This window comes from Episyrphus balteatus, chromosome 3 (assembly GCF_945859705.1).
Source record: "Episyrphus balteatus chromosome 3, idEpiBalt1.1, whole genome shotgun sequence".
NCBI classification, from domain to species: Eukaryota; Metazoa; Arthropoda; class Insecta; order Diptera; family Syrphidae; genus Episyrphus; species Episyrphus balteatus.
The window spans coordinates 73,220,787-73,245,486 of NC_079136.1; the positions used below are offsets into that span (position 1 = coordinate 73,220,787).

A 24,700-nucleotide genomic window follows, 5' to 3' on the forward strand; every position below is an offset into this window, starting at 1 on the left:
ATAAACAACAAGTCTCGTTGTGTAGAGAATTATAGAAAGAGGGGGAAAACATTCAAACTGAATTTTGATTTTGGTGTTTGATAAATTGTCAGTACACAAACCAAAACCCACCATTTGCACAACTGCAATAATTTAACAGCTATTTTACTTTGAAATGTATTTTTTTTAACTCGCCTACCTTTAGTCTTAATGCTTTCTGCCTGTTTTCGAGATCATACCAATTTGTTTACATCGTTTGTAAAATCACCCATTTATGACTCGACCGACAGATTCTGAAGTTATTTCATAAAAAAATGTTTATTAAAAAGTACTTCTGACATACTACAGTAGTCCCTCGATAATGTGAATTACCGATAATGCGAATTTCTCTAAAATGTGAATCGCCAAAAATTTACATTGTCATCTCTATAATGTGAACTTTGAAAATTTTTAGACTCTGTAATGTGAATTTCTTTTGTAAAAGCTTGTGTGTTTTTCTTGTTCGTGCACGCAATTTTTTTATAATCCTGAGTAATAGACAACTGTTATTGTTCTAGATAAATCTTAAGATATATTGAATGCGATGACTTTTTTTTTGATGTTTTGAAATGGAGTATACTCGTATAATTACTTGTATTAAAATTTTTTTTCAATAAATGCTTAAATTTAACCCCAAAAAATTTGTGTGTGTTACATTCATTGCTTATAAATATTGTTTTAATCAGTTTAATGAGAATTAGAAATAGTTCCAGTAATGTGAATCCTTCTAAAATCCGAAAACGCCTTGTTTTAATTAGTTCACATTATCGAGGGACTACTGTAAAATATGATTGACATTTTTGCTCAAGTTTAATACATAATAACAATTCAAAGTATACACCTGTGTGATATGATATTCATTAAAACAAATTTAAAGAACTTGTAAACACACTTCTTATAAACATTATCATTACCTGAAAGTGATAGTGTTTATACTTTATACAAAAAATACTTCTCCAATTTATATGGATACAATTGAGTATCTGCTCTGCTAACAAATTTATTAATAAATCAATAGAGTAAATAATTTATAACACCAGCAGCATCTTGTTTGTCTTGCTCAGTTGTTAACGTATTGAAAATGCTTCATTCGCCTAGATGTCATTAATAACGGAGCCATCTAAGATGTTCGAATGCGGGTGTTTATTTATTGTTTTTATCTTTTTCTTTTAAGTAGAACACCTACCTTTAAAATCTTAGAAATGTATTTGGATTTGCGAAAGTATTAACGTTTATAAACGTGCACACGCGCACATTTTCTGAAATCAACTCCTTGGCTTAATTGAGTTATAATTTATTTGTGTATCTGATCTACCGAAGTACCTATGTAGTTTTCATTTAAACTAATAAATAACATATTAATTTCTAGCAGGGCCGTAGCCGGGATTACGTTTCGGAAGGAGCTCGCTTCAAATTTTCTGTGCCAAGTTTCTAGTTTTCGAAAAGATGTAAAACTATTCAGGTAAATATGTTAAAGTTCGATTATTTATTTAAGAGGATTTATTACAAAATACAAAAATACCAATTTGATCGATTGAGCCAGCTACAGTATTATTCAATATTCACGATAGCTAAAATAAATAAATTGCACGACTGGGGTTGCACGTACTTGCTCTTATGCTTAAAGTAACTCTAATGTTAAATCTTTTTGTTTTTATTCAAGAAATTTAAAAATTTGATATTTTGAAGAAATTTCAAAAGTAGTGGGTAATAAAAAAATTAAATATGTTTTTATAATTAATTAAACACCGTTTTAAATGATCTTTTACAAAAAACCAAGTATGCCATTTTATTTCTTGTATAAAAAGGTACTTTTAGAAAAAAAATTTTGAAAATTGTAGAAGCCGTTTTTTAAAAAAATAATTTTTTATAAATAAAAATATATTAACATTTTTCAAAAAAAAAGTTGGTATGCCATTTTGAAGAAATAACTAATTTACACATAAAAACGAAATTTAAAGATTTTTCGTCAAACCGTTTTCAAAACATTGATTTTTAGAAAAAATTTTTTGAAATATTTTTTAAAAATCCAAAAGTGTGTTTTTTGAAAATTTTCCTAAATTTTAATATTATTTTTACTTAAACGCTCTTGTATAAAAATTTTCGTTGAAAGCGGATTAGTCTTGTACGAGTTATTCATAAATCAAAAAAACCGTTCTATGACAGGTACCGTTAATAACGGTACAAAAAATATTTTTTTTTATTTCAAAAATTGGCTCTTATGTGTATAATACTCTACACAAAAATTTTAATCAATATCGTTAGAGCCGTTTTTGAAAAAAATTAACTTTTCTATTTCCGTTATATGGCAGGTACCGTTGGTTTCGGTCATAAAAATAAAATTCCAATTTCCCCTCTAGAGAATCACCCAAAACTGCTAAATACCAAGTTTGAAGAAAATCACTTCACTCGTTTAGGCTCCAGCTCCAGATAGAGACCAGACAGACAGACAGACAGACAGACAGAATTGCCGGACCCACTTTTTTGGCATTCTCCATCATCGTAATTTCACGTAAAATTGTTATCTCGAGTTCGATTTTTTTTTACAAATCCTAAACTTGCCCTATAGTACCTATATCGCAAGTAAAAATAAATATTGTGGTACGATGGGACACCCCATTAAGGAGCAAAGTCTAGTGATCAACAACTGTCAACCAATCTGTTTTTTTTCTTTCAACCAATTTTCCAAAGAAATTTTGTACAATTTATTTATAAATATGAATTGAAAATAATAGGATTTAGTGGAAGAGTATAGGTCCCAAATCGATGTCAAAGTAGAAAAAAATTGAAAAAGCAAATTGTATTTGAACATTCATTAGCTACTACATATCGTCGGCTTAGAGTGTAAACCTGCTAACTCCCACCTGCTAATACCACATAAAAATGATTTCAAAAATTGATTAAAAATACAAAAAGCTTTCAAATCTTATCAAGTCTTTTACATTTAATAGTATGAAATCTAAGAAATAACTTTATGCTGGCTTGAATTAACTCAAACATTTACAAATATTTTATTTTTTAACAATTTTGTCAGCAGTTAGCAGGTTTACACTCTAAGCCGACGATATGTAGCTACTGTATTAGTAGCTACATAACTTTATAGGAGACTAACGTTGTTCCTATAGTTTCAAATAGAAATATCAGAGAGCTTAATTATAATAGAAATAAAACTGAAATTTGCAGTAAAGTAACGCAGTTGTTTGGTTTTGATCACTTTGTGTTTAAACTGTCATAAATATAGAAATATCATTCAAAACATCGGTGCAAATGTTACTTTACAATAGATTAAATTATTATTATTCTATGTCAACTAAAATATATGAAAATATATTGTTAAAAATTTCCATATTTTTTTTCATAATTCACTGTCCAAAGAGACAACTTTTTATTCACTAAATAGTATTTTGGTCCATACACCACAGTGCACGTGGATAAAGTGCAAATTATGTGAATAACAACTTTGACAACATCGAGTATTTCATCAGTTAATTGAGTTTACCTTATTCCATGACAATTGCAACAAATTAATTGAGAAGAAAATGATGGTCAAAATTGTACTGTTTGGATACATTGAAGTGATGCTTTCTTCCAAAAAACAAAAATTTGATTTCTTCACCTTGGGTTTTTTCTTTAAGGGTTTTCGAACTTGCTTAACCAACTCTTATTCAGAAAAACAGAAAACAAAAAGAATTATCCAAACCGGTAGAACAATTTAAGGAACAACAATTGATTTTTATATTGAATACCTACTCGAAATACAAATTCAAAATGTTCGCACCCCAACTCTAAAGGAGATATGGCCAGCAGGTACTTTACATCAATTTACTCATTCAGAGTTACATAGATTGTGTTCATATAATTTGGTTAGTGTCTCGGCATATTTGAAATTATTTCGATTAATTTTGTTTCAAATTTGAAAGAGAAAGACTATATCTATCAGTCCACCAACACCATTAAAAAACGCATTAAAAAAATCCATGCTAATTTTCATTTCTAATTTCAATAAACGATTTTTTGTCTGAAGAAGTCCTATCCTAATGCTGCCAAAGCGCTCTCTCACTAATTTAATTGTATTATTAATATGCCTACATAAATAATTGGCATCATCAGCGAGAAATAGGGTGTCAACAAAATTTGTAAAGCACTTTATTTTGTAGTTAACTGTCCATTAGGAAAATGTATTTTTTTTTTTTTTGGGACTTGAGTTGAGATGTAATGGCCAGGGTACCACAAATATACCAACGCGATTAAATTTGTCCCTTTAATTAGTTTAAAGCTGTCTTTGATGAATATTTCTTTTTGTAATATTTCTTTTATTGATTAATTAAGTGTACAAATTGATTTTAAATGATTTCAGAAATTTAACTAGGTATTCTAATTAAAAATTAATATGAACCTTCTTGTAATTAAGGCTAATGTATTGCAATAAATAATTAATTTAGATTTATTCAACAGTAATGGAATGGAAGTAATATGACAAATTTAATCAAGCAAACAGAAAAATTGCAAATAATAAACTGAGTTTTTTTTAATAAATTGCACGATTGCAGTTTTTTATACATAGAAATTTTCAAAAAAAAAAATAAAATAAAAAAAAATTGGTATTCAATTAAAAAAAAAAAAATATTACAAAACATATTTATAAAAACAAAATTTCAAAATTTTATTCCATAACAAGAGCAAACTATTGCTCCGCAAAACTTAACATACATAAAACATAAATAGGTACATTTTTGACAGCCCTCATAAACATAATAATAAAATATTCAATAATACATTTTCTCCAATATTTGAACTCATAAGAAAAGAAAATAAACTGTTCTCTTGGTCTCCTGAGAAATCTTTAAATGTTTGAATGTCAATTTAAAAAAAAAATATTCATTCACTTCTAAAATTGAAATAAATTTATGTTTGGGTTTTAAAAATGATTTCTTATTGATTAAAAAATATTTGATCTTTGACTTAATACATTTGCTAATGGATTTTTTATAGAGAAAAATATACATGGCAGAAATGACCTTGGTGTTCAAATTTTTTTGAAGAATAAACAAAAAAAAAAAACAATATAGTTTACATTTAGTTAAACAAACATAAAATTCAAAGTAATTTATATCAAAGCAACAAAAGAATTTTTGTTTAACAAAAAGAGATCAATTGTAAAACATTTAAATAATAATAGATAGAATGTGATTCTTCAAAACGAAAAAAAAAATTGTGTTTTGCTGACTTTTCATGTGCTTTTATGAAAGTGCTCTGAAATTATAATTGAAATGCAGTTTTATTGGTATAAATGCATCCTGATAATGCAATTAAAAAGTATGGAAGCTTTAATTTGCAACAGTATTATATATGTTGTTGTTTCGACAAACGAACTTATTTTAAAACAAATTGAATTTGAATTATATAAAAAATGAATTACTATTTGAATTAAAAATATTATATTCGTTTAAAAAGAAAGGTAGGCCTAAAAACTCCTGGTACAAGCAAATGCAAAAACACCAGCATTCAGTTGGCCTCAGAAACGGAACAATACAAAACCGGGAGGCTTGCCGCCGATTTCTGAGGTCAACCCGGCGAACCCCACAGGCGGATCACTAGTGTGAAGCAGTAACGTGGGAAGGTTATGATCCCCTCGACATCGAGATCATAACAGCGCCGAGAAAAAAGGAAGAAGAAGAAGATATTCGTTTAAAAACTTCATCATTGTGAACTAATTTTAAATGGTATAAAATTCAAATTTCGCGCCCATCCGGCCATATTTATTTCAATTTCAAAAATGAAGAAGAAGAAGAAAAAGAAAAGACAATAAAAAACCATTCCACACGAAGTAACCGCACAATACGCACCGTCTTTTTATTTAAAAACGTTCTCGTTATTTTTATCTTTTTTTTTTAAACTTTTATTTTCGAGCTCAAGTAAGAGCTAATCTACAAAAAAGCTTGTAGAAATTTCATGGCGCCCGAGCAGGGACAAATTAAAACTAATAGTTTGTTCCAATTTAAATTAATTCGCGAAGTGCTATATATAACATATATATATATATATATATATATTATTCAATAACTTTGAAAATATACGCGTGTGATTTAATTTAAAAAACAATTCAATTTAATAAAATCGGTGGAATCGTGAAGTCGTGCGTGAGTGCATAAAAAATAGACATTAAAAATATATACGGCAAAACCACCCCCAAAAGGATCTATTGCTGCAGTAAAAACCTGCACCAAAAACAACAACAACCATAAAGGAATACCCCGGAGCTCCAAAGTCACCCCAATGTCAAAGGATACGGACCCAAGGGAAGTCGACACAGAAACTGAGGTATCAACAAAAACTGAAAGTTTAATTTAATTGTTTGCAAAAATTGCAACATTATTGTTTAGTAATTTATTAAAACTTCAATTCATTGTTGTTGTTCATTCAAAACCTTCAATATAAATTGATTTAATTGAATGCAAAAAATTGCAACATTTATTGCATACTAAAAACAACAACACAACTTTCAGTTTTTGTCTTTCTTTGCAATACACATATACACATACATATTACATATATTATATTGGTGAAACAAACAAAAGTGCGGTTTTATTTTTATTTAAAATTTTATTGAAATATATCATATATATTTATAAAAACAAAGTGATGTTAAAACTAATAATAATTCACTACATAATCTTAAATTTAATTCATTAATCAAAAAGTAAAATTGCATCTTGCATTTCCATCTGTCGCGCTGCCGCCGCTGTCATCGTCCGTCGTACACATCGATATTTTATTTTGCAAAAACACACTCATAATTACTTTGTGCAATTGTTTCGAACTTTACGTTCATAGAATTGTAAACGCGATTTGTTAATTCAACAATAATTTGCGAGTTAATCAATTTAATTAAATTAAAATAAAACAATTTGCAAAATTCCGAAACTCGTGAAATTTGTTTACAATTTGTTTTGACATTTCACTCGTTTGACAGTTCGTTCAGTTGGTACTCTCTCTCTTTCGTTAAGTTATCAGCTGTCAACAGTGGTCGTGTTCAGTGACACAAAATAATTTCCAAATTCATTATTCGAAGAGTGTGTTCAGCAAAATATTTATAAAAAATATTTTATTTTTTTTTCTCGTTTCAAACAATTTCGATTTGAAATAAATAACTTTCGGCAATTTGCACATAAATAGTTTTTTGAAATTAACTTTATTTTCGAGGAATTTCGTATATAGAAATAAACTAATTTTCTAAAGATTTTCCAATTTTTTAAATTCAGAAACTTAAGTGCAAATTGAATAGTTTGGATAAACTAATTCCAACAAATAAATTATTTTTCGAAAGTTACTAAGCAAATAAATTAATTACAATGACGGGCAAGAAACGGCAGGCATCACCAAAAAAGAATGCAGATCTTGAGAATTTAATTCATCAGCGATTACAAATTAAAAATAATATAATTCGCATTAAAACGGGTCTTGAAGAAAGAACTTTATCGTTAAATCCAATCGAATTAGAATGTCGATTAGATATTTTAAATTCATATATTGACCAATTAATGAATTGTCAGTCGGAAATAGAATCCATTGATCGAAATGATGATTCCCGCGGTGAATTGGAAGACATTTGTGTTGGTGCAAAAGCACTACTAATTTCACATGTCAACAAAAGACGAAAGTCGAGTGCAGTTGACTATTCTTTTAGCAACCCACACCATTCACGACTTCCAAAAATGTCTTTGCCTAAATTCAGCGGCAAATACTCTGAGTATAAAAATTTCATCAGCCTTTTCGAAAGTTTAGTAGACAACGATCCAATGCTTCCGGATATTGAAAAGTTCAACCATTTAATTTCTTGTTTATCTGGTGCAGCTTTAGGAACAGTTAAGGCGTTCCAAATTACCGAACAAAACTATCCGAAAGCACTGGCGAGTTTAAAGAAAGTCTACGACAATAATTGTTTAATCTTTTTCGACAATGTTTCAACACTTTTCGAATTAAAAGAAATTTCCAAACCATCCGCGTCTTCATTGCGAAGCATGATCGATACAGTTTCTGCAATTTATGATTCGCTTCTTTCATTGGGAGATGAAAAGAATATAACAAACGCGATCATTATACACTTAGTTATGTCAAAGGTGGATGCAATCACAAAGTCAAAATGGGAAGAACAATTAGATTTCAACACTCTTCCTTTATGGAAAGATTGTGAAGAAGCTCTTAATAAAAGATATCAGCATCTTTCTGCTGAAGAAGCTTCAAGTTCAAAATTCAAGTCTTCCGATAAGCAATCCAAACCTAATCAAGATTCAAGTCGTTTTAAAAATCAAAGATCTTCATTTGCTTGTGTAAACTCGCAACAAAATAAATCCAAATGCATATATTGCAAATCAAACGACCATTACATAACTACGTGTCAAAATTTTACTTTATTGCCTGTCCAGCAAAGATTCGAATATGCTAAAAGTGTTCCAATTTGCATTAACTGCCTTCGAAAAGGACACACAGTTTCTAAATGCAAAATGAGTCGGTGCAGCGTTTGCAATCGATCTCATCACACATTACTGCACCAGTACGAATCAACTTTTAATAGTCCACCTACACAAGCATCAACAAGTTTTCAAGCTATGCATGCTTCTGTTTCGAGTGATAAAGTTATTCTTGCCACTGCAATCGTGCAAATAAAAGGCAGTTCTGGAGAATATATGCCAGCTCGAGCATTACGTGATTCTGGCTCTCAATTAAACTTCATCACAGAAGAATTAGCCCAAAGATTAAAACTTCGAAAAGAAGAAAAACCTCTGAATCTGCTTGGCATTGGAAAGGCAAGTACTACAGTAAATAAAAAAGTACATGCAGAAGTAAAATCAAGACTTAATGATCATTCGTTTTCTGCTGATTATTGGGTAATGAACTCAATATCCTCCTACCAACCGGATCAAGCAATAAATACTTTGGATTGGAATATTCCTTCCAACATTCAACTAGCTGATCCGTATTTCAATAAGCCACAAAAAATTGACCTACTTATTGGAGCAGACACATTTTTTGAATTGTTGTCAGTTGGTCAAATTAAACAAGGTCCCGAATTTCCAACTATTCAAAAGACACTTCTTGGTTGGATAATATCTGGGAAATACCCCAAGGGTACAAATAAAAATACCAAGCATTGCAATCTGGTATGTCAGTCTGAAGATTTATCAGATTTAGACGAAAAGATACCAAAGCTTTGGTTATTGGAAGAAATTCCTGGAGAAACGAAAAAATATTTCACTCCAGAACAACAATTGTGTGAAAAGCACTTTGTTGAAAATACAAAACTTTTGCCGACAGGTCGTTTTGAGGTAAAACTTCCATTCAAATTATCCTCAAATTCGCTTGGAGCATCATTCGAAACTGCCAAACGCAGATTTCTCGCACTTGAGCGAAAGCTATCCAAAGATAGCATTTTGAGAGGCATGTATATGGATTTCATGAAAGAATACATTGCGTTGGGTCATATGTCACCAACAAATAATGAAATCCCAAAGGGCCCGCACTATTTCATTCCACATCAGTGTGTTTTGCGACCGCAGAGCACAAGTACAAAGTTGAGAGTTGTTTTTGACGCCTCAAGTCGAACATCTACTCAACTATCACTGAATGACACCTTGATGGTTGGGCCAACCATTCAAGAGGAGCTATTTTCGACGTTGCTCCGTTTTCGTACACATAAATATGCCATTACGGCTGATATTACGAAAATGTACCGGCAAGTTCTTGTTGCTGAAGAGCACACGAAATACCAGCTCATAGTGTGGAGGCAGCATCCTTCACAACCACTGCAAATCTTTCGATTAAACACTGTAACGTATGGTACGTCTCCGGCGCCATTTTTAGCGATACGGTGTTTAAAGATGTTGGGCGATGCTAACGAGTCTTCTTTCCCTACGGGGTCAGATGTTATTCGAAGAGATTTTTACGTTGATGATCTCTTAACTGGTGCCGATAATCTCGAAACACTTAAAATAATGAAATTCGAGATTCAAGAAATCCTTACAAAAGGAGGGTTTCAATTAGCCAAATGGTTCTCAAATCATCCAGAGTATCTAAATACTGAGAGTTCTGAAAAATCAATAAACTTTAATGATTCAGACTACACAAAAACTCTGGGAATTTGTTGGCACCCCAAAGAAGATACATTTAGCTTCAATTTGGACAATAATTTCCATGATCTACGAGCTACTAAGAGAAACATACTATCAGTTTCCGCTCGTCTTTTCGATCCTCTTGGTTTGTTATGCCCCATATTAACCAAAGCAAAAATCTTATTACAAGAGCTTTGGATTGCAAAAATTGATTGGGATGAGTCGATTCCATTGCGCCTTGATACCAGTTGGCAAAATTTTAAAACTAATTTATCTCAACTTGGCGAGATAAAACTACCAAGATTTGTCGAAACTCATTTGAACGCTAAAATTCAAGTTCATGGGTTTGCCGATGCTTCGACGAGAGCTTATGGTTGTTGTATTTACATCCGAAGCCAAAGCACGGCCGGTATCAAGTCGACGCTATTAACTGCAAAGTCTAGGGTGGCCCCTTTGAAAACGAAATCGATCCCTCGATTAGAACTTTGCGCAGCGCATACTCTTGCTAAGTTATGGACAAGAGTAGAGGCAATGTTGAGTCTTGACGTCGAACAAGTTATTTTCTGGACCGATTCCGAAATAACTTTACATTGGATAAAAACACATCCATCTACGCTTACAACTTTTGTAGCAAATCGAGTGTCCGACATCCAAGAGTGGACACAAAAAGTATCATGGAGACATGTACCAACAAAACAAAATCCAGCAGACATTCTGTCAAGAGGCTGTAATGTTGAAGAAATCAGTGCGTCAATTTGGTTCAAAGGTCCACAGTTCTTATTGAACGAACAATCATCGTGGCCGGTCAATTCGCATTTTGAGTTGTCTCCAGAAGATGAAACCTTAGAAAAACGTAAAACAAATATGGTTCTAATAGCAGTAGAAAAACCTCGAACTAAACTTCTAGATTTTATAGAAGAAGAATCCTCATATACCGACCTTATTACTACGTTTGCATACATAATGCGATTCTTTAAAATATCAAAAAACAAAACAGAAAAGATATTTGAAGAATTGCCAACGGCAAAAGAGAGGAACTTGGCGTTTCTAAGAATAATTGAAATCGTTCAAAGTTATGAATTCCCAGAAGAAATTGAAAAACTTCGTAGAAAGATAACGCTTCAAAATAGTATTCAAAAACTCAACCCTTTTATTCATGAATTTCAAGACAACGAATTTTCATTTTCGCTGATTCGTGTAGGAGGTCGTCTTTTGAACGCCCCAATTGAATATGATGCAAAATTCCCACTTTTGTTAACCAAAAATTCACCATTTGTAAAAACGTACTTAACGTATTTGCATCGAAAAAATTGCCATGCTGGACCTCAAGCTATGGTGGCATTGCTTCGAGAAAAGATTTGGCTAATAAATGCCAAAGAAGCTTGCCAAAAGGTTGTGCGGCAATGTATTAATTGTTTTAAGTACAAACCGAAATTACTTACCCAAATCATGGGTAATCTACCAGCGGATCGATTGCGAGCGCAACGACCGTTTTTAGTATGTGGAGTAGATTTCTGTGGCCCGGTAAATACCACTCTTAAAATTCGTGGCCGGCCGCCGAATAAAACTTATATTTGCGTTTTTGTTTGTTTCGCCTCCAAAGCTGTACATATTGAATTAGCTTCTAATTTGTCGTCTGAATGTTTTATTCTCGCCCTCAAAAGGTTTATCTGTCGCCGAGGGATTCCGAAGACGATGTATTGCGACAACGGGACGAACTTTGTCGGAGCTCGGACGATCTTGAGGGAGATTCAAGAGGAGATGGAGAGAGGCGCAGAAGCCGTTCAACGGTACGCGGCAGAGGAAGGCTTCAGCTTCGCCTTGATACCGCCCAGGGCACCGCATTTCGGAGGCCTATGGGAGGCGGCGGTCAAAGCGGCGAAAACGCTGTTACAGCGTACCGTGGCCAACGCACTCCTTACAACCGAAGAGCTGCTCACCGTGGTGATCGAGGTCGAGGCAATCCTCAATTCAAGGCCAATCGCACCACTAAGCGCCGATCCCAACGACGGAGAAGCCCTCACACCAGCGCATCTGCTAATAGGCAGCAGCTTACGATCGCTGCCCCCAGAACCAGTGCCGGAACGGCAAACGGGCTGCTTGAAAAGATGGCAGCTTCTATGCTGGCTCAAGCAGCAGTTCTGGCAGAAGTGGTCCAGGGAGTATCTGCTTGGCCTACAAGTGCGATCCAAGTGGGTACTGGAGCAGCCCAATCTCGTCGTGGGCAAACTCGTCCTTATCCACGAGGACAACTCACCACCTCAGCGGTGGAAAACAGGACGAGTTATAGGGGTCGTCGAAGGGCAGGACGGCAAGGTCAGGGTCGCCGACGTCAAAACGTCCAACGGCGTGCTTAGACGCCCAATCGTAAAACTGGCCCCCCTTCCCGATGAAGACTCTTGAAGACTACAGCCTTTCAACGTGGCCGGTGTTTCGACAAACGAACTTATTTTAAAACAAATTGAATTTGAATTATATAAAAAATGAATTACTATTTGAATTAAAAATATTATATTCGTTTAAAAACTTCATCATTGTGAACTAATTTTAAATGGTATAAAATTCAAATTTCGCGCCCATCCGGCCATATTTATTTCAATTTCAAAAATGAAGAAGAAGAAGAAAAAGAAAAGACAATAAAAAACCATTCCACACGAAGTAACCGCACAATACGCACCGTCTTTTTATTTAAAAACGTTCTCGTTATTTTTATCTTTTTTTTTTAAACTTTTATTTTCGAGCTCAAGTAAGAGCTAATCTACAAAAAAGCTTGTAGAAATTTCAGTTGTTTTCGAGAGGCCAAAAACGCAAATTTTCAAATTAACATAATAATCCAAATTCTTCACACTCAGCCGCACAGTGGGAAAAAACTCATTGGTGTGAAAGCTGGATTTTTTTATATGTTGGAAGTTTTTCTTACAGTTATTATGTTGTAGAATCAGGATGTGAAAGCATTTCTTTCAAAAATAATTTCTAGATATGGAAATTTGTATTGAAAGTTGAAAAATTATGAAAACTGATGTAAATATGAGTATTTTTTGAATGGTATAAAATCAAAAAAAAATTTTTTGTAAATATATTAAAAATAAACAGTTTAACAATATCAGTTACAAGTTTAGCGGAAAAAAAAAATAATTTTCCGGAATTTTGAGTTCAAAAATTGTTTTAACTACTTCCTCTGTTTGCCTCTGTGGGCGGGCTCATATCATATGATAGTGTTGAATCTGAGCAACATTTGGCACCAAAAATCTCATCCTAGTTCGTCCTAATAAACTTTTTAGAGCAATTTGAAACTAAGCAAATGTGAAAAACGTATTTTCTAAAAAAGGCAGATTATAATAAAAAATGGAAAGATTTTTTTTAAAACCATATTTTTTAATATGTATTTTGATTCGATGAATTCAAATCTGACGTTAGTTTGAATATACCTACCTATTGAAAAAAAAATTGCACGTTTTGTGCAATTTATTTACAATTGTCTGGGGTTTACGATTGTTAGTTTCAGAGCCGTTTGCTGAATCGAAACTTAAGCATTTATGTTCTAAATAAACTCTTATGTGACAGCTTACGCAGAGGAAAAAGTAGAGAATAGGAGCTTATGTTCAACTTAAATTATTTAAGTTTCGTTTCAGCAAATGGCCCTCAGAGCACAAAAAAACTAAAATAAAGATAGGACTAAAATTAAAACCTACAAATTGTTTCAATAATTAAGCTTGCAAGAAAATCTTATTTTCTGAAACTTTATTAGAAAGAGAGGGGTTAGTATGATCATTTCTGAGTACAATTCAGTCTAATTTTTATGGTAATTAATATGGTAGATATACCATGCCAAACAACTCATGATATCTCAGGCAATAAAAAAGATATCGAAAAGATTTAAACAGGTCTTGAAAGAAGGTAATCAGTTATTATATAAACCGTTACTAGATATGTTCAGACAATTTTACTTATATAAAAGAATAAGGTCGGAAATAGTCAAAAAAAAACTTTTTTTGCATTTTCTAACGGTAATATTTTAAAAACAGGAGCTGATTAATTTTTTATGACTTCGGATTCGAGTTCAGAACATTGAGGACCTTCAGAAAAGTATATTTTGGTTACTGCAAGTCACGTTGTCTTCGTTAAATTTCATACAAAAGTACTTGTTTTCGACTTTTTTGAACTTAAATAGCCATTTTTCACTTTAGTGGGCGGGGCAGTGGGCGGAAATTACTGGTGTTGATATATCTTCTTATTTCCTATTATTCCTGAAAATTTGAACTACAATTCTTTTTTAAATATTTTAAATCGAATGTTTTTCTTTTATTTCTTCTTATGTTCCAAGCTAATTTAATTCGTTTATTTGTTTTCATTAGTACTCGTAGGTAGTGGGCAATGGCAGGCGCGGATACAGAACTGGAGTTTTGGGAGGGGTCACAAAACAAACCAGCGGAAATTAACAAAAAAAATTTACAAAATATTTTAAAACCCTAACAAGATGTAGAAAACGTATGTATATCCAAGTACCTACATACAACAGGAGCTAAATAACAAGACATTTAACAAAAAATTCTTGTCGATGTTTTCAAATTGCATGTATTTTAACAAATTCCCCTAAAATATTAATATTAAAAATCACAGTGTAATGAAGTATGCAGAATCGGTTAATATCGAAAAAAGGTTTGCATCTTAGAAGGGTACAACACCGTCTATATAACTGATTGTTCCATCTGTTATCCTGGGCGAAAAGTGTTTTAACCAAAAGTCACTAAAACCATTGACACCGTAAAAAACAAGCTAGGAATGAGGTGTAGCGCTACATTTGCTTTATATGATTGTGTATTCGATAAAAAAATTTTTTATTTATTTGTATTGGTTTTGTTTAATGTTAAGTTTGTATTTTTAATTTTTGATAATATTTCAAAAAAATAAGCAGAATTAACGCGGCGGGAGATATACTATTAAAGGACTTTGGTTTTGTTTTTATTTATTAACACTGTGACGACAAGAACATGAACATTCTGTTCAATTATTATTGAGTGCAAGTGTTTATTTAAATTCGATTAAAGTATGCTATCATCTCGGCCAAAGTTGAAATTCGCACATTATTTGCACGTTGTCCACGTGCACTGTGGTGTATACGTGCTCTTTTTTTAGTTGCTTTTTTAAGAGCATATATGAAAGAGTAGGTTTGCATGCTACTTCCTTTGCTACAAAATTAAATTTAAGTTATACAACTCAACTTTTCATTCTTCACAAAAGTACACCCTTTTCACTTGGGTAATTTATTAAACTCTTTTAGTTTTAAATTCTCCCATTTCCAAAATGTTCACAAATTTTTCCAAAAAAAAAGATAGGTATGCGACATTCTTAAAAAATTATTATAAGACACATAAAAAAAGAATTTCCAAAAAATAAATTGATCAATTTATTTTTTTTTTAAATAAAAATTTGAGTTTTCGGCTAATTTAAAGCTTCCATTCAGAAATTTTCGTGGAAATCGATTTAGTCATATAGGAGATACTAGATAGAAACGAAAGGAAACGATTTTATGACAAGTACCTTTAATAACAGTGTTTTACAAAACCAAATTATTTTTAATTAATAATCAATTTACATTACATTAGGTACACTACATTTTAATTGAATCCGAAGATAAATCTACGGACTAAAAACACAGAGAACTAATTGGCACAGAGGTGGAGATATACTTGAAAATCTTGAATACTTGAAATTCAGTTAAGCTTGCGATTTAGAAAAAATTGGGCTCGAACCCAAGATGCCAGCTCTGCAGTCAACTACCTATTACTTTGTGCCATGGCCACCTTCATTGGATTTTATGTTTGTTTAACTAAAAGTAAACTAGTCTGTTTTGTTTATTCTTCATAAAATTGTTCGTTTCTCTATATTTTTCCCTATAAAAAATCCATTAGCAAATGTATTAAGTCAAAGATCAAATATTTTTTAATCAATAGCAAATCATTTTTAAAACCCAAACATAAATTTATTTCAATTTTAGAAGTGAATGAATATTTAAAAAAAAAAAATGACATTCAAGCATTTTAAGATTTCTCAGGAGACCAAGAGAAAAGTTTATTTTCTTTTCTTGTTAAAATATTGGAGAATATTAGCTGCGTTCCTTTGGAAATATTTATCTACTTTTTAGTACTTAAAGCTGCTTTGAACTACTTTTTCAGTATAGCAAAGTAGTTCAAAGTAGTTTTAAGTACTAAAAAGTAGATAAATATTTCCAAAGGAACGCAGCTATTATTGAATACGTTATTATTATGTTTATGAGGGCTGTCAAAAATGTATTTATGTTTTTATGTAGGTATGTTAAGTTTGCGGAGCAATCATTTTTGTTCTTGCTTTTCAAAAAAATTAATGTAATTTGTTGTTTTTGTTTATATTATTAGGGTTTCAATTCCTGATCTTATACAATCTTAAAAAATAACGTATCAGCGTTCGTTTTAAATTCCTTATAGAAGTCGTTTGTTACAATTAGCCCCCACATTCGAAATTTAATAGTATTTAAGATCCCAGATCAGATCACCTTAAACCGTCATCGCTTTTACCAGCTGGAGAGTTCTATTTTCCTAAAAGTAGTGTCTGAAGAAACAGTTGGCATAGGATATCAAACGATTTCGTTTGTTTTTTTTTTTTAATAGCTATATTTTATTCATTTTAACATTTACAAATTTGCCTGGACAAAATAAAATATTATAAGTACATAGGTACAATTGTATAAAAATACATAGATTCCGAAATGTGAATTTAATTGTTTTGGAAAACAATTAAACTGGGCTAAAGGACAAGGTTGGCGAATGACTTTCAGACGATAGAATTTATTGACGATACGTGTTTTCCCTAAAATATCTAGATCTTTTTTTAACAAAAGTTCTTGCCAATATATTAAGCTTGCAATTAAATAAAATTATTACCTCGAAAGTTAATGCATGTAACTTAACAGCGATATAGAACTCCAATTGTGAATGGACAATAGAAATTCAATTGCGAAAGCACAATGGCTAACAATTTATTGGAGATGGCCCTCTAACGTCCAACCAATATAATGTCATTTGAAAGGTACTTAGTTTTACGTAAGTTATAATTTTATATACAGGATAGCAGGATTAGTCTTAATTTGGTGTGAAAAAGTCATGGACACAATAGATGTTGGGTAGTTGATATTATCATGATATACCTACTTTGCACGTAATGGTGGCGTGACGCATTAACATGCAAGATGCAAGGAGGGATGGGTGAAGGGTCTTGAAATAAAACTCTTCTTTATATCCATTTTTATTATTATCTTAATATAGATTCAAGCAAAGTAATTTTTCGGACTTTAACTCTTTATATGCCTCAATATCTTTTTAGTAATTTAGCTTAAAACGTTTTAAATTATATTTAAAACATTTTGTAGTTTTTTTTTTTATGAACACAGAGTTATAATAACTGTCTCTTTTTTTAGGCATTCAGTTTTTTTAAGAGGAAGACTATTATGGATAAATTTATTGCACCAATTGAGAAAATCAAATTTTTTATTTAAACCCTTTCGGTACCAGCGTTACTCTCTTGTAACATATCTTTAAAAATTCGTAAAAAATATTCCATCAAATAAAAAAGTATTCCAAAAATATTCCATATAATAATATATGCTCATAATTTTGAAAAAAAAAAAATATAAAAAATGTTAATCCAGAAAGTGTTTAGTGTTTTGGCTTAGAAGAAGTAGCAAACATTATTGTTCTATAAAAAGTTATTTTCTCAGTTGTCCGACTTTTTTGGTGGTCATAGGCAGTGTATGTTACTTACATGTAACATGAGAATAACACATTAGTTTTGCTATTTATTATTTTGGAACATAACTTTTTGCTATTCATATTTCTTAGTTGTGATGTTTTTGACACGATAATACTGAAAAAAAACATTTTTTAATAATGATTTTCATAGCTTGGGTTCGAAAGGGTTAAGATTTTTTATTGTACAAAAACACAAAAAGGTTAATCAACTAAATTTAAAATAAAAAAATCATTTTTGGTTAATTTATCGAAAACCTTGTATTTTGGCAAAAATATAAGTTTATTAACCGACGTCAACTTTTTAACATGTTTGTGAGATATAATTGGCGTTTGAACATATAACATAGAGCAAAGATAGAAGAAATTTTTTTGTGAAAGAGCAAGGCCTGGTGACTTACAACTGTCAACCATTCTTGTGTACTCGTGTATAATTTGCAAGAATGGAAGGGACTTACAATTTACTTCTGAGTCTAAACAGCTAAGCCGTAGTCGGGAAACGAAATAGAATAAGATGTATTTAAAAAGTTTCATGAATTTATTTTCTAGGACTATAAAAATGATAAAATGGTAGTTGAAGTAACGATACAGAACTCAGTCGGAATAAAATAGTAACGGATTTTTGCAGAATAGTCAAATACAACTTTTTTTACCATGTGAGGGGGCTCTATTTCCCCCCTTGTAGGAGGGATAGATAGTTTACAGAAAAATGACTAAGACTCGAAAACAACACTTACCGTCATGAATTATAAACCAGAGTTCCACACATAATTTTAAATTTTAATTTTTGTTTAACATTTTAAAAGCAATGGATTTTATAATAAATGGTATGACTTTGAATTTAAATACAAAATTATAGGTACTCATAAAATTAGGTGCCCCTTTTGATTTCTTATTAAACACTGATAACCATATGCGGGTCTCAAATTTAAAGTGGTGTATAACTCCATGCAATTGAATTTCGAGATAACAAGCTTTTAACAAAATGATAACACTATAACACTACAAAAAAAAAAAAAACACTTTCTATCGAAAATATATTGTGTATTTGGAGATTCACTTTTATATTAAAAGATATTAAAAAATGTGATACCGCTAAGCAAAAAAAAAGCTTTAAATAAATAAGGTACGGTAAATGAGTCTATCTCTTCTAGTTTTTGAGAAAAATATAAAAACTATTTTCTCAGTAGCTAGAATACTTCAATTACGAATAAATCTTTAAAAAAAACTATCCACGGCTACGTGAAATAATGCCCTACGAAATAGCCACTCATTTCAAATGTGGTTTTATTTCCATGTGAAAACGCTGCATTTGGCTTTCCACAAATTTGCCGAACCCCGGAATTTTGTTTGGGATTTGGGTTCACTTTAAGCACTGCTAATATAAAAACAATCTTCAATTATGCTTTTTTTGCCAATGGCCGTGCTTGGGGTTTGAGATTAAAAACACTACCTTACCTGCAAACCATCAGCTTTGCACCAGAATTATTTTTGATGCAAAAGCATCACTGCGTACATTAATTCGGTCTTAAAATTTAACAAAGCTGACTAGAACCAAATTCGTAAAAAAATTAAACTCGAGATAGCAATAATTTTACATGACATTACGTTACGATGAGTTCCAAAAAAGTAGGTCCGGCAATTCTGTATGTCTGTCTGTCGGTCTGTAAGTACCTCGAGCTACAGCCTAAACTACTGCAGCGGTTTTCTTCAAACTTGGTAGTTAACAGTTTTGGGTGAATCCCTAGAGGACAAATTGAAATTTTTTTTTAGGACCAAAACTAACGGTACCTGTCATATAACGGAAATAGAAAAGTTAATTTATTTCAAAAACGGTTCTTACGATTTTGATTCAAATTTTTCTGTTTAGTGTTACACATAAAAGCCTTTTTTTGAAATAAGGAAAACATTTTTTGTACAGTTATAAACCGTACCTGACATAGAACGGTTTTTTTTTATTTATGAATTTCTCGTAAACGACATAGTAGATTTCAACCAAAATTATTCAAAAACGATTAAATAAAGGTTATTTAAAAATTTTATATAATTTAAAAAAAAACCATTTTTGGATTTTTAAAAAATGTTTCAAATTTTTTTTTTGAAAAATCAATTTTTTGATAAATTGTTGATTGATTTTATTGAAACTTCATTTTAATGTGTTGAATAATATTTTCTTTAAAATGGCATATACTAACTTTTTTTGAAAAATTTTCTAAAATTTTTATTGATAAAAACATATTTTTTTATAAAACGGCTCTTCCAATTTTCGAAATTTTTTTCTAAAAACTCCCTTCTATAGGTACAAGAATCAAATGGCTTGGTTTCGTGTTAAAGGTCATTTAAAACGGTATTTGATAAATTATAAAAACTAAAATTGTTCAATAAAAAGCTTTAAGATTAAAGTTACTCTTGCCATAAGAGCAAGTACGTGCGACCACAGTGGTGCATTTTATTTCTTTTCCGGATTTCTTTGAAAATTTTTTGAAATATCTTAAGACTTTTAGTGGAATTGTATCTATCTGCAATACATAAAAAAACCGAACGTTTTCAATTTGTATATTTTTATTATCAAATTCTTGGATAGTAATCCATTTTGTCTTAAGTGGTAATCATCTTATTTCCATGGACAATAATGGTATTAAAATTACATTTCTAGATATCACACATGGGTCAAGCTTCAAATTGAATTGCGAGTAGATACGAGTAGGTGTGTCACCCAACCATTATAATCTATCTATATAAATCGTATTAGCCAGTTATCACATGCTTAATAAATAGTCGGTCATTTCAATGCGATTGTCTCTCTAGAGAGTTAAGAAAAAATGAAAAAAATATAACCAGCTTCGCACATAGAATGTTAAATGTAATTTCAGTTATTGAAATAATGAAAATAAATGAATGAGTTATGAAGATTAAAATCTTGTTTTTGATTACGATCTAAAAGAGACATATATATCTACTTACAATTGCACCCCCGGCTTCTTGATTCAAAGAACGTGATAATAATTATTATATTGGTGATAGATCATTTAGACACTTTTTTAATCTATTTTGTTACAAAATGAGTTAAGGTGATGCACTTATTTATTTATTTTTTTTTTCTATTTATGAAAATAATTTTTAAAAATCACAAACAACTTTAAATTTTTTTTATTTATTTCATCAAATATACATGATGTTATATTATAGGCGTGCATGCATGAAGAAGGACTTTAGGTCATAATTAAACTAATTAGAAACTGCACTTGATCTAGAATGGGTTTGTTAGAATTAACACTTAGTTAAATCGAATAACAAACAACGCAGCAACGGTTTTGAATTGAATTTGAAAAAAAAAACGAGTGGATGCACAGAAAGAAATTACTCACGAACACGAAGACTACTGCACTCAATGTTAGGAAAGATATTTTTTAACCCAACACGCTAAGATCCCGCGAAAATACTGTGGAACCGATGCTAAACTTTAGATTTAATTGCTAATATTTTACAAAAGCTTTTATGTACTAAAAGCCCTCACTCAACACAATACTGCTTACTGCTGGATATTTCAATGCGCAGGATTTCAAAAACTTTTTTCTCAAAAAAAGGATGGCGGTACGATTTTGTGAATGATATCAGCTGAGCTAGTATAGCACGTGGTGTAATATTTTTGTTTTGATTACTTCCAATGTTTTAGCCAAGACAACATGTGTGCAATTAGTGCAGGTAGACGGTAGAGTAAAGAATTTTGTTTATTATATTTCATATTTGAAAAGTGTTTTGTGTTAGGGATGCCAAGTAGTGGCATTATTATATGGGTATGTGTATTGTAGTTTTAAGATAAGTAGCATTAAGCATTTTGAAAAATCTGCATAAACATTGAATCATTGAATTATTATACATAATGTATATAGAAGAAACACCGATAGTTTGTTAAAAATAAAAACTAACAACGCAAAAATAGAGCACGTATACGCCACAGTGCATGGAGACAATTTGCAAATAAAATATAAATTACAATTTTGGCCTCGATGGAAATACACACTAACGGCAATTAAATAAACACTTGCACTCAATATTTGAACTCATCTTCTTGTTGTCAATGTCAGTAAATTAACAGACAAAAATTAGAAAAATAAGAATCAAAAATTTAAAAATGTTTCTTCAGCATCGTAAATTCTGCTTATATTATTTTAAAAATAGACATCTGGAAAATTTATCAGTAAAAAAAAAGGCAAATTTATTGACAGATAGCGTTAATACTATCGTATGCATTTTTATGTTCTTACCAATAATTTAAAGTAAAAAATTCAAGCTTTAAAATGAGACTTTGAAGAAAAGTATTTTATCCATTGCAATTTTTGTTTTTAATATACAATTTTCCGTAATACATATTTAGCTTTTTTTAATCCAAATCAGAAATTTCAAATTGGAATTTTAACGTTAGTTATGTTAACCGCTAAGTTTTGAAATATCATAAATTTCTATTTGCTATATCTTTGGGAAAAAAAATTAATTTTGAAAAAAAAAGTACCGATTTTATTTTCAATATTCCATTGTACTCCAGGAGGCCTTTTCTGGTTCTGTGAATAAATGAATCAAATAAATTGTTTTCTCTTTCTCTCCCAAACATTGCTTTCACTTTTTCGATTCAATTAAAAAAATTCGAAAAATTTCGTATTGACTCAAACAAAGTTATTGTTACAACTGTGTTATTGTTTTGAATTTATTGAATTTGGTTGATTCATGTTATGTGTACCTACATTAGATTTTTTTTTTCACTTTTATATTCATTTCGAAACGTTCGGCGAGAAAACAAATTCCTCAGAACGAGAATGCGAACTCCCGCAACTCCTGCCAGATTATTGAAAGGAAGACCTGAGGTTTTTTGATTTTCAAAATTCAAAACATAAACTACATTTAAAAATCAATATGAGCGTTAAAAGACAAAAAAAAAATTGTTTCAGAAATGACAAGGAAATCAACCTGCTTTCAAGATTTTTAACATTTTTTTATGGTAATGTATCAGAAAAATTACTGTCAAATAGGTAAAAAAAAAAAACTGGAATTCATTTGGGGACGTAATGTAAAATAAAACTTAAGATAGTACAGTAATTAAATTAATACGCCTTTTTGCATATTGGTACCAATAATTTTCTAATTACTCTTGTTTGGGCTTAAATGATCCGTTTTGTAGATGCAATTAATTAAATAAAAAATTAATTCATATTTTACCCAACGTTTCGCTAGTATTTTCCAGCTTCTTCAGGGGTTAATATTTATTATCTTTAAAAACAAATTATAAAAATTTTGGTTTTAGTATTATGTCTATTTTTATAAAATCAGTTAATAAAGAAAATCATACATTTTATTTTAATTATTTAAATTGTTAATTATTTGGTCTATTGCACTTACTTTTTTGAATGAATTTTGAAATTTACATTATTTTAAATAAATTAACATTTAATAAACAACACATTAATAATTTAACATTTATTGGATTGGAATTATTAATGTGTTGTTTATTAAATGTTAATTTATTTAAAATAATTTAAATTTCAAAATTCATTCAAAAAAGTAAGTGCAATAGACCAAATAATTAACAATTTAAATAATTAAAATAAAATGTATGATTTTCTTTATTAACTGATTTTATAAAAATAGACATAATACTAAAACCACAATTTTTATAATTTGTTTTTATTAACCCCTGAAGAAGCTGGAAAATACTAGCGAAACGTTGGGTAAAATATGAATTAATTTTTTATTTAATTAATTGCATCTACAAAACGGATCATTTAAGCCCAAACATCAATTAATATAACGTATAATATATGATCAAATAAATAAACTAACTCTTGTTATGATAAAAACTATTGCTATTTGAAATTCTCTTTGAACGCGCATATTTTTTAAAAAGTTGGCCACCCAAGTTTCTATAGATTTTTTTAACCATTATTATAAATAAAGGATATTGATAAAATTTATTCATTCGTGGTTGTGGTGAAAGAAAATGTAAATTGATGAAAATAAAAATACACTAAACGAAGAAGAACTTATATTTTATGAATTGGTTGCGATAGAATTTTTTTATTTTCTTTAAGAACAGTCATAAGTGTAGCTATTAGCCATTTCAGGCTTATCCATTCCTTACCGGATTTCCTGCCTATTATAAAATATGTTCACCTGGGCGTATACTTATCCTATTTTTCTCAAAGAATATATTTAGTGATATATAGTGATTTTATCAAATTAAACATTTTAAAAAAATAATTTTGTCCATGTAATAAAATGCCATACGGTTTGAAATTGTTCATAAGATATCATCTGCGCTATTTTTATTTATTTAATTTTTGTTTTTTTTTTTTGTTCTATAAATTCATTAGAAAATTTCACAAATTCAATTTTTTAGTCAAAAAAATCTGATTCGGAAAATCTTTCCCAATTTTTTGTTTCATGAAAGATATTGGGCAGGTTCAGAAACGTTAGGGCCTAAATATTTAGGTAATTTCTCGGCCTCTGATTGGTCAACTGTCAAAAAAATCCTTCCAATTTAGGTAATTTTATTGGAAAGCTGACTGGAAAGTAAGGCAAGAAATTTTTACCTAAAATATTAGGAAAGTTTTTTTTGTCAACATGACAGCTGATTGGTTTTAATTACAGAATAAAGATAGCAGAATTAAATTTATTTGTGTGAAAACGATTAAAAAGTGCATTATCGGTTATAATAAATATTATTTATTTATTAAAGTGAAGTGAAATTTGGTATCTGTCCCACGCGATCTCTAAAATTCTCAAGTAAATTTCGAAATT

General features: G+C 30.5%; 2 protein-coding genes across 2 annotated transcripts in view; one reads left to right on the forward strand and one right to left on the reverse strand.

Annotated features, from left to right (window-relative positions):
* The window catches only part of LOC129916539 (RYamide receptor), a 105,673-nt gene extending 84,189 nt beyond the window's left edge, over positions 1 to 21,484 (reverse strand). The window contains exon 1 of the mRNA XM_055996544.1: positions 20,873 to 21,484. The gene's annotated coding sequence lies outside the window, so the exon portion shown is untranslated. The remainder of the gene's footprint in view (positions 1 to 20,872) is intronic.
* Positions 7,371 to 12,484, forward strand: LOC129915084 (uncharacterized). The gene is made up of 2 exons (XM_055994544.1): positions 7,371 to 11,711; positions 11,792 to 12,484. The coding sequence occupies exons 1-2, from the start codon at positions 7,371 to 7,373 to the stop codon at positions 12,482 to 12,484; spliced, it is 5,034 nt and encodes a 1,677-aa protein (XP_055850519.1).
* Positions 21,485 to 24,700: the final 3,216 nt, after the last annotated feature.